We start from the raw sequence: 10708 nt of genomic DNA on the forward strand, positions 1-10708 counted from the left end.
ACCCATACTCCATGACATCTTGGGTGTCTAAAGAGAAGAGATGTGTGTAAGGGGCCACTTAGCAACCAATAAGATGTAATTATGGGTTTTAAAAACATCACTATGCATTTGTATGGCATGATGTCAGCTTGGCAAAAGGTTTCTCCTCAATTATATTAAAAGGATAATGGTTGGGTGTTTTGAAGTGGGGTTATATGAGGTACTTATCCATAGTCAGTGTATTACCTATACAGTAGATGACGGTTGGCACGCCCCCCCAGTTTGGAGAAGCAGACAGGAGTTACCGCACGGAAGCAAAGCAATGTACTGCTGTGGACGGGGCCGACAGCAAAACGTATTTTAGCCACCTAAAAGAAAGACCCACCTAAAAAGAATAATATCAGTTTAAGTGTACACTATATTTAGAATAATTTTCCTTGTTTACCTTGCCATCAAACAGCCCTTTCCGACGGGGAACTGAAACCGTTATCAACGCTCTCACCAAAGCCACCAGACTCCATTGAAAAAAACAGTAATTTTACATCGCAGAACACAGGAGGTGCTGGTCTACCGCCGCCTCGATTAGTTAGTTTGTGTTATTGTGTGTCTTTGGTTAGTTTGGATTCACCAAAGTCACACAATAACACAAAGAAACTAACCAATCGAGGCATTGGTAGACCAGCTACTCCCGTATTCTGCAAGGTAAAATAGTTGTTTTTTTCTGATGGTCTGATGGCTTTGGCGAGAGCATAGATGTATACAAAAGGTCTGTCTCTCGGCAAGGTAAACCGGCAAAAATATTCTAAATATAGCGTACACTTAAACTGATATTGATTTTTTTAGGTGAGTCTTTCTTTTAGGTGGCTAAAATACGTTTTGCTGCCGGCCCCGTCCACAGCAGTACATTGCTTTGCTTCAGTGCGGTAACTCCTGTCTGTTTCTCCAAGCTTGAGTCGTGCTGACCGTCATCTACTGTAGGTAATACACTGACTATGGATAAGGACCTCATACAACCCCAATTCTAAACATCTGAACTATCCCTTTAAAGATTACTGCTATTTAATGACCACAATACACACATTATCAGATTAAGAGATGCCTAATATTCTCATATAAATGCATGAACAGGACAACTGCTCCGTAGTTTAGACATTTTGCCTTGACAGAAAAATGCAACTTAAACCAGAATGTGTTCAATTAAATAATGAACCCTAATGCAGCCGAACTGATGAACAGACTGACTTAACGATGCCTGATGTCGCTCACTGTGCAACAGAGCCGGAGGAGCAAAAAGAGGGATAAAAGAGGGAAAGTGAGGAATGTGTTTGTGAGGGGCGGGGTGCAGGAGAAAGGAGATGTTCAATGGGTATTTAAAGGAGAGAAGTGGATTCTTGGTAGCACTGTTCGGTTTCTGTGGATTTGTACTTGGACACCGGCACTGCAGTGGACTTTTAAGGCTAGAAAAAAAATGTGAAAATGAAAAGGCTGAAAACAAAGTAGGAAGGAATGAGTACGACAAAGACTATTCAACTCTCTGTGTGAGAGCATAGCCTGCGGGAAAACGAAGCTTCTTTCATGGAAAGCAAAAACTGACTGGGAAGATTCCATTAGGTGACAAAAAGAGGCGTGAGAAAAATGGGACAAACGCGTGAGACATGGGTAACCTGGGCAGGGCCAGGCCACGCTGGCTGGAGTGAAAAAGCTCTGCTGGTGACAGCCAGAGCCAGGCAGCAGCTGATGTATGCAGGTCACAGGAAGGCTGAGTTGCGTAGGCGCCACTCCCTCTGGGACCTGTGTGTAGTGTTGACGTGATCTCAAGGATGCTTCCCTGCCTCCTCCTCCACTCCGTTCACACACACTGATCCAAGCTCGCAGGACATTTCCATAGTGCTGCAGTGGTGAGACACTTCTGGTTCCGGGACAAAGATCTGTATTTCTGATTTTAAACCAGGAGCAGTTGCCCCCAGCGCTCCTGTTGTTTTAGACACAGGTAACAGCGTGAAGCTGAAATAGTCATCTCCCTTTTATAATCTTTTTATTCCTCTCCTCGGGGAAACATGCCATTTCCAGCTTGCAGCATGCAGAGCCAGGCCCCCAGGCATCTCTGTGACTCAGCCGGCTTTGAGTGTGCATGTCCCTGCGTTTGAGTGCAGTAGGGCTCCAACACCCACGTCCTGCTGCGTGAACCCAGCGCCACCTGTTGCCCAGTCTGGCACAGCCCCTGCCATCCACACACAGTCATCTGTGGGCACGAGCCTTTAGGGCCTTCGCCAAGCCTCCCTGCATCTCACACACGCCCTCGCGTTAACATTTGTGGCGGGCAAAACCACGATTAGCAATTCTCTCAGCTCGCAGAGACATCATATTGGCCCCCATACGCGTTATATATCATTCAACGTATGCCAGGTTATAAAAAGGAAATCGAACACATCATATGGAGAAGCATTATGGCAGAGTGAACTGAAACACACTGGGAAAGGTCGCAGGTCTGTCTCATGACTAACAAACACAATCATTCACGATGTGAGCTCCTCACAATGATTTGCCAGACAGAAGGGAAGAAATTGGAGCACACGGAGGATGAGCCTGAAGTCATGGCGTGCCTGCTGCTTTCGTTGAAAGGCAGGATTAAAAAAGGATGAAGCGCTTCCATTGTTCCTTTGCATCACTTAAATCCACAGATCAACAAGCCGACCGACATGCAACACACTGATAAGTAAATTTAAAAAAAATTACTTATGAAGTGTAGTCTCATTTCCACATGTGATTCTAGGCCATGGATTGAATCCAACTGGCAATTTATTGATTGCTTTTTGATGCAACAGTAATAACTAATCAGGCGATTAACATTAGTCACCTGTTTGTATGGTCTGTAGTCAATTCCTCTGTGAGTTGAGTGCCACCTGCTGGTACAGTCAGTGTTGCAAGAGCTCCATTACTGACCTCGGGTTAAGGTTTTTCCATTACACATTATTCTAGGTATTGTTATATAATCTAAATAGAATTTAGACATGGAAATACCACTGAACCATTAGAAAAATAAAACCTTAACGCTATTAAAATTGAAATATTTATGAGAGCTGGAATTACAAATATCCAGACTGTGAAATCTATTTGCCACATGCCGATATCATGTATTAAATGGACGTCAATGTCTATAAGTTATTGCTGTCCAGTGAAAACCATGCAAATTTAAATAAATAATATAAATAAATAAAAATGCTATTAAAAGTAGCACAAATAATATAAAAAAATTTCATTAAGTGATAAAATATGACATAAATTAATATTTCTGTTTTATTTGCTTTTTTATTTATTTACCTTTATATTATATATTATAGTATTAACTCCCTTCCAGTTTTATCATTATGGATTTTTACATTTATTTATTTATGCATTTATTCTTTATTTATTTTATCAATTAATTAATGACTACATTTATTTTTTATATTATTTTTGCTACTTTTAACAGCAAAGTTATTTATTTATCGAGTCATTTATTTATTCATTCATCTTTGATTTTAGCAGGTTCCGTCCTCCATACCATTCTCTGACCTCTAAAGCCAAATAAATCATATTAAAAAACCCACTGGATTATCTGAAAACAACGAGCGACAAGGTTGTAACTACAGCACTTCACAGTAAGAAACGACAATAAAGATGATAAATGATAAACAACCATAATCTTGTTTAATTTTTCCAGTCATACAACTTACAGCATGGCGTCCGACACTGAATAAATACAGTCACAGAACGCTAAAAAAACATAAATTCTTCACAGTAATCACCTTGATTCAAGGACCAATACAACTTTATGTTGCTGGTTGTATTGACAGTGTCAGAGGGATTCAACTGGTGTTGCAGTGGATTGCATTATACTGAGAGGTAATCATTTATTTCTCTTATGTGTGTAAATAGGAGGTGGACATCAAGTGTAATATGCTCTGTAGTCATTCAGGCTCAGAGTCCAGGACTAAGGCAGGGAAACGCTCCCCTCCTTCACCCAGCAGGGAATACACATCTCTCAGCACACTGATGCTGGGACATCCAGGACCTGGTGGTACTATAGATGAAAGCTGAGGGGACAGAGCGTCCAACAGAGCCTGTCACACAGAAGAAGAGACTGTCAGCACATTATTTCTTAGCAGGTATTGACTACTACTCAGACCAGAACACACAGACTGTCTAATCAATGAGCACAATGAGATGTCTGATGAACCCTTACCTGCTCCAGGTGAATCTCCTGCTGCAGCAGTGCCACCCTCATCCTCAGCGTCTCCAGCTCTCGGAGTTCAGCCTCTGTCCTGTAGGTTATAGTCGGGGGCAGCGGTGCAACCATCCCGTCTCCCCACACACCATTTGCCCCAGCGGGGCAAAGACAACCTCCCTCTGGCCTCCATCGATCCCATGCTTCCCACTCTGACGGAAAATACGGTTATTTTTAGAGCGTGAGCGTGAGCAACCGTACCCTAAAACGTTTTTCTTCTCCGCTGCCTCAGCTTTAAATAGCTAGGCCCTCGCCTAGCCACGCCAGGATAGACAGCTTTAAAACTCCACCGTCACAGAGAGAGAGAGAGAGAGGGGCCAAGGAAAGTACTGATCTGGCACTGAGGTTTCACTGCGGCTCTGTTTTCATTTTCCATACGCCAAGACGGAGAGGCTGCATTAGCTCGTTAGCGCGCCATATTCATTGCAACCATTTTTCAAATGCTGTTAAAATGCAATAAACGCTTAATCCCTCTCATGAATATTAAAACTCCCTGAAATAAAAATACTCATTGAAATGTGGATGTGAGATGCTGGATTGGATGGAGGTGTTTGTGCTAAACAGGGAGCTAGAAATGACTGGAAACTTCTCTCTCACACCGGCTTTAGCAACATGCTTGTGCCGCACTGGAGCTGCAACTGCTAAACATAAACAAAACTCCGTCCCTGAAGGTGATCCGGTCATTTAAGTGGTGTGAATGGAAAAATCTCAGGGGTGTTCAGCTTCATTATAACAGTATCGTTGAAGGTAATGGAAATTCTACCGTGTTACATACTGTAGGTTCTGAGTGAGTGATACCTTGACACCCAGACATGATAATAATCAAACACAGGGTCAGTCTGTGCTGTGGAATAAATCATTTCAATAATCTTCTGCTCACGACCACCTTCATATAACCAAAGTTATAGGTTGACATGTGATTCTTTTAAGAGGGAACACATGGTTTTAAAACGGTAGGTTATGTTATGGTGAAACAGGATTATTATTTCCTACCTTGTTTCGCTCGGTGTGCAAAGTTCTGGAGCTGTGCTGCGGTCATCGGTGTCAGACAGGAGTCATACTTGTTTGCCTTACCACCTGTATGGAAAAACATAATTTCACCAGCAACGTTATTACAGGAGATAGTGGGGTTGTTGGGTTTAATTGCACTGTGTTAATGAGTCTCATGATGGTAGTCCGTGCAATTATTAAATGGGACATATTATGCCTATTTTTCAGGTTCATACTTGTATTTGGGGTTTCTATGTTTACATGCTTTTAATGTTCGAAAAGCACAAAATTTTTCTCATACTGTCTGTCTGAATATCCTGTATTCACCCTCCCACCTGTCTGAAACGCTCCGTTTTAGTGTCTGTTAGGTTTTCTGCATCTGCGCTGTCATCTCTGGGGACTCCCTAAATACGTGATATTTCACTCAAGCCACCAGGAAGAGCACCAGACTTTGAAGTAAATTTTACATAGTTGGCCAAACGGTGGAATTACAACGTCCGTGTCCGTCACGTGATGCCATTGTGCCCAAAAAGACTTTTTTCCCCATTGACTTACTTTTGGAAAGAGCATCTGTAAATGAGTGGATCATTTTTTTTTAGGTAAATCAACGTGCCAGTACGAACACTTGAATGGCCTGCTCCATGGGCCCAATGGATGCGGAAGATCGCCGGAAGAACTGGAGAATTTTATACCTGGAAGTCAAACTTTTTTTGCTTCATAGGTCACTGAACAACTTTCATAAGAACGAACGGGGCCCCGCCTCCAACGCTGTTTTCCAGTTCTCTTTATACATCCATTATTTCACCTGGATGGGCGTGGTTTTGCAGGACGTTACAGTGCGCGCTTTCGTCGTGCTCCGTGACCTTCTCAAGCCTTGCTCTGAGTGCACCTTCATGAGTTTTCCACGATGGATGGTAAGTTACGTTAGTTTTGTACAAATAATCTGCAAGGAAGAGTAGTTGCGGTTGCAGCCGTGGCAGCAGTATAAAAGGTGCAAAATCCAAGTGTATCTTCGGAGCTGATGAAAATAAATTGCACTTAGTTTAGGCTACTTTATATGATAACCTGCGTTCACCTTTGTAAGAATGCGGAACAAATAAATGAGAAGTTTTCCTGTTGTTGTGGGGACATTTCACAAAGGCTTTTCTGTTGGTTCTTGCAGCCAACAATAGAATAGAACGAGCTGTGGGTTTTGCTCCTGCCATGTTAGCATATCCGCAATAGTGAGGAAATCACAATGGCGGACAGCGAGGTCGATTGAGCAGCGACTCCGTGGGCGGGGACGTCACCTAGCTGGAGGTGGTTCTACTGCTCGTTTTTACACATTTTCTGATAGACGCTTCAGGAGAAAAAGAGAGGATGGCATTTTGCATAACATGTCCCCTTTAAATAACTCAGCTGCTCGTTCCAGGGTCCTGATCATGATTGGCAGAGTCTCATCAATGATATATCAGCCTAAATAGCTCTCAGAAAGTCACTTCCTGCCAACTCCCTGTGCAGTTTCCTCCCAAATTACCATTTTCTCACCCACACACTTGTGTCATCATCGCCTTCATTTCTCCTCTCATGTGTCATGTGCTTTTTTACCCATCTCTGTGGCTGCTCCTGGCGTCCGTTTGGCCAGAAGCTCCTCTGTCTGGCAGCGCCGGGCGAGGTCATGCCCTTGGTGAGTCAGTCTGTTGACCAGAGCTCTGGTCTGATCTGGGCTACCACGTGGCCAGTCCGTGGGGAACTAGAGGGGTCAGAGAGGCGGGGTCAAGGACAACTCGCCGGGTATCTGATTGCTTAGAGGACTGAAAGTGTATTCATCAAATTTGTGCTGACTCTGACTGTCAAACTGTTTATAGCTGGGAACTGAGTATATTTCCAAACTAAACATTAGACAACATGGAAAACATGTCCGAGGCTTCCCAGCCCATTCTCACAGGCTTCATTAGAAAAAGGAAGGATACCGTAGCTCTCATTCTCTCCATGAAGCGACTCCTCCCTGGCACAGATTTCCTCTGTAGGGCAACGACTTTGTCCCATAACCTAAAGATAACGCAGAGAGGGAAACTTAGTGTCCGAACAACAGAAACTATGGAATAAAAAGTTCACAATGTTAAACACACAGACTGGTTTTGGCCACCTGTTTTGCTTGCTCCTTAGAGATTTCCATTTTGCTGTTTGATCAGAAGCTCCCCTGCCATTATGCAAAGGCAAACAGAATGATTATAATAGCACAGCAAGCAAATGTTAAACATATTTCCAATTGAAAAAGTGTGGTTTTCTTCATGTGTAAAAACTAGGGCTGTCAAAGTTAACACGATAATAACACGTTAAGGCAAATTCATTTTAACGCCACTCATTTTTAGGTTATAGTGGGCTCAGTTTTAAAGCTAGAGTACATATACTGGCATCGTTTGAAACTAGATAACCTCCAAGAATCCCTTGGTATCAACCATGTCATACTACCTTGTCAAAAAGGAGGCTAAATAACGCTCCAGACTTATGCAAAATTTTGGCGAAGAAAAACTGTCATAGCCATTTTCAAAGCGGTCCCTTCACCTCTGACCTCAAGATATGTGAATGAAAATGGGTTCTATGGGTACCCACGAGTCTCCCCTTTACAGACATGCCCACTTTATGATAATCACATGCAGTTTGGGGCAAGTTATAGTCAAGTCAGCACACTGACACACTGACAGCTGTTGTTGCCTGTTGGGCTGCAGTTTGTTACATATTTTTTGTACTAAATACAGTACCTGTGAGGGTTTTTGGACAATATTTGTCATTGTTTTGTGTCGTTAATTGATTTCCAATAATAAATATATACATATATTTGTATACATCAAGCATATTTGCCCACTCTCATGTTGATAAGAGTATTAAATACTTGACATATCTCTTTTTAAGGTACATTTTGAACAGAAAAATGTACCTTAACAGAAAAAATGTGATTCATTTGCGATTCAATATTTGAATTGATTGACAGCCCTAGTAAAAACATACCCATTCTGTCGAGGTAAACTGGGAGCTCCAGACTCCTCTGTTTGTGAAACAGGCACTGTGGTATTCGAAGGAGTGGAGATAGCTTCAGCTTCGCCCAGGTCACTTCCACTCAACACGTTGCTTCTAATAGTCTTGTTTTTCGAGCGGAGGGCAGAGGTGTGTAACTGACCCCGACCAAGAGAGCCAGACGACGAGACGGCCTGCTGTGATTTCCTCGCTGCCTGGTGATGAACAACCCCAGCTGACGAGACAGGACAGTTCTGGGTTGCGTCTCTATTAGTTGTGGTTTTGCACCGTCCAGGATTGTAGCTACTAGCTGAAGGTTTTGAGCCCAGTGTGGAGGATACTGTCGTACCAGGTTTTCTTTTAGAAGTCTGCATTCCCTCTTTGGATGTGACAGCCGTGCTGCCGAGTTCCTTTCGAGGTACAGATTGTTTGTTTGAGGCTTCTTTAGAAGATCCTGTGCCAGTACGGACCCGAAGGGCTTTCTCCAGGGCTCGCTCGAGCAATTCCATATCTTCTTTTTCCCCTGGCGAGGTATCTGTGTCTGTGGAGATAGCAGCATGCAAACACGTGGTCACTGTTTAGTTATTTCAGTATTCAACCTGAAAGTCTACTATGATACATGACCTCCTTGATGACGAGAATGAAAGAGAGAAGTGTGATTATTTATTACAGGTATAAGACTGCTCTTATAATCTCTCTACTTAGCTGCATTCACCTAAAATGCTAAAATGAACAATTTATTTTATGTTACATGTGATGTCTTTATCCCATAGAATAGAATCTTTTTGGTGTATAGCGAGCGAGTGACAACAGATGAAAAACTGTCTTCAAAGCTAACTCATTTCTGTTGATTAATGAGCATTGTACCGGAAAAACAATCTAATATATTTTTAATTACCTGTAGCAGCATCATCTGCACATTCTGACTCATCAGTGCCCGACTTTGGTTGTGGCGTTCTGCGGGAAGAGACTTAATATCACTCAAAACAGCCAAGAGGAGCACAATTAATACTATAATATGATATAATCTTTGTTTTATAATATTTAATAATATTATTTTTTTTCATTTCCTTACAAAGCATCTGTGTATATTCCAAATGTACAAAGGTGAATAAACATTTTGTTAAAGGTCCCATATCATGCTTATTTTCAGGTTCATACTTGTATTTTGTGTTTCTACTAGAACATGTTTACATGCTGTAATGTTAAAAAAAACCATTATTTTTCTCATACTGTCTGCCTGAATATACCTGTATTTACCCTCTATCTGAAACACTTCGTTTTAGTGCATTTGAACAGAATTGCAATGGAATTGCATTGCTAGGCAACAGCTTGTGTCCATGTTTACTTCCTGTCAGCTGATGTTATTTACATACACTGCAACAGGAAATAAACCGGGACACATTTAGAATGTTTATGTTTAAAACCCGTGTAATGGGTCTAAATATTGTATATTTGTGACCTCACAAATGGACAGAAATCCTAACGGCTTGTTTCGAACGCACAATTTCTGAATACGGGTTGTGTGTATTTCTCTGTATATTGACCGTTTTGATAGTTTAACAGTATTTATACATCACTTAAACCTGCTTTATAATATAAAAGACATGAAAATCTCACTTTTTACAATATGGGACCTTTAATAAAAAAGAACAAATAATCATGCCTATGCTCTGTGGTGGATATAACTATGTTATTATAGTGAGACAAATTACCTCATACTGTACATGTCTTTGGCATTACTGTAACATTTCTGCAGTTTCTTGTTACTTATCAGTTTGTGCAAATATATCACCAACATGCAAACACTTTGCTATTCCAACTTATCACTAGAGGTTTAATGCACCACAATTATGTGTTTTTGTCTATGCAATATATCATTAATGGTGGTGATTTGCAGTGGAGAGAGAGAGAAACTTTTGCTGGAAAAGGCACTGCTGGGATTCGAACCCAGGATCTCCTGTTTACTAGACAGGCGCTTTAACCATCTAAGCCACAGCGCCAGATGGGTGCATCAGGGCACAGATGTTCAACTTAACTAATCAATATGATGATTCAACGTGGACTGTACAAATTCAGCATTATTTAGTGCTTTCAGTGAATGTTTTAACACCAGTTTACAGGAGGTTTATGTACCAAAGACACACCACTGGGGCTAAAACCAACCAGATCACATTTTGTTTTCGGCTGAATTCTCTCTGATGCCTTCAGGCCGACGTTATAATAAGATCAGATAAGATAAGATGAACCTTTATTAATCCCCGGAGGGAAATTCAGGTGTCAATGCAGCAACATCAGCAAACAGAGTGAAACACAGGAGAGGTAAAGGTATACAAAAATTATAAAAACAATAATAGATAATAATAATAATTAATATTATATATATATATTAATTAATATTATATATTATATATATATTATTAATTAATTAATAATAATAATGTGCCCTTAAGGAGAACAAATCCTCCAAGTCCT

The 10708-nt window shown here is 41.3% G+C and overlaps 1 protein-coding gene and 1 non-coding gene across 2 annotated transcripts in view; both read right to left on the reverse strand.

Moving 5' to 3' along the window:
- Nucleotides 1-3645: 3645 nt before the first annotated feature.
- Nucleotides 3646-10708, reverse strand: part of tedc2 (tubulin epsilon and delta complex 2) — a 7739-nt gene continuing 676 nt past the window's right edge. The window contains exons 2-9 of the mRNA XM_074656634.1: nt 9132-9190; nt 8228-8774; nt 7365-7418; nt 7189-7267; nt 6824-6968; nt 5240-5323; nt 4205-4398; nt 3646-4082 (exon numbers count right to left, since the gene is read on the reverse strand). Coding sequence (XP_074512735.1) covers nt 3930-4082; nt 4205-4398; nt 5240-5323; nt 6824-6968; nt 7189-7267; nt 7365-7418; nt 8228-8774; nt 9132-9190 — 1315 coding nt within the window. The 3' untranslated portion in view covers nt 3646-3929. The remainder of the gene's footprint in view (nt 4083-4204; nt 4399-5239; nt 5324-6823; nt 6969-7188; nt 7268-7364; nt 7419-8227; nt 8775-9131; nt 9191-10708) is intronic.
- trnat-agu (transfer RNA threonine (anticodon AGU)) lies at nt 10163-10236 on the reverse strand. The gene has a single exon. It is a non-coding gene; the product is annotated as a tRNA-Thr (tRNA).

This window comes from Sebastes fasciatus, chromosome 13 (genome assembly GCF_043250625.1).
Source record: "Sebastes fasciatus isolate fSebFas1 chromosome 13, fSebFas1.pri, whole genome shotgun sequence".
NCBI lineage: Eukaryota > Metazoa > Chordata > Actinopteri > Perciformes > Sebastidae > Sebastes > Sebastes fasciatus.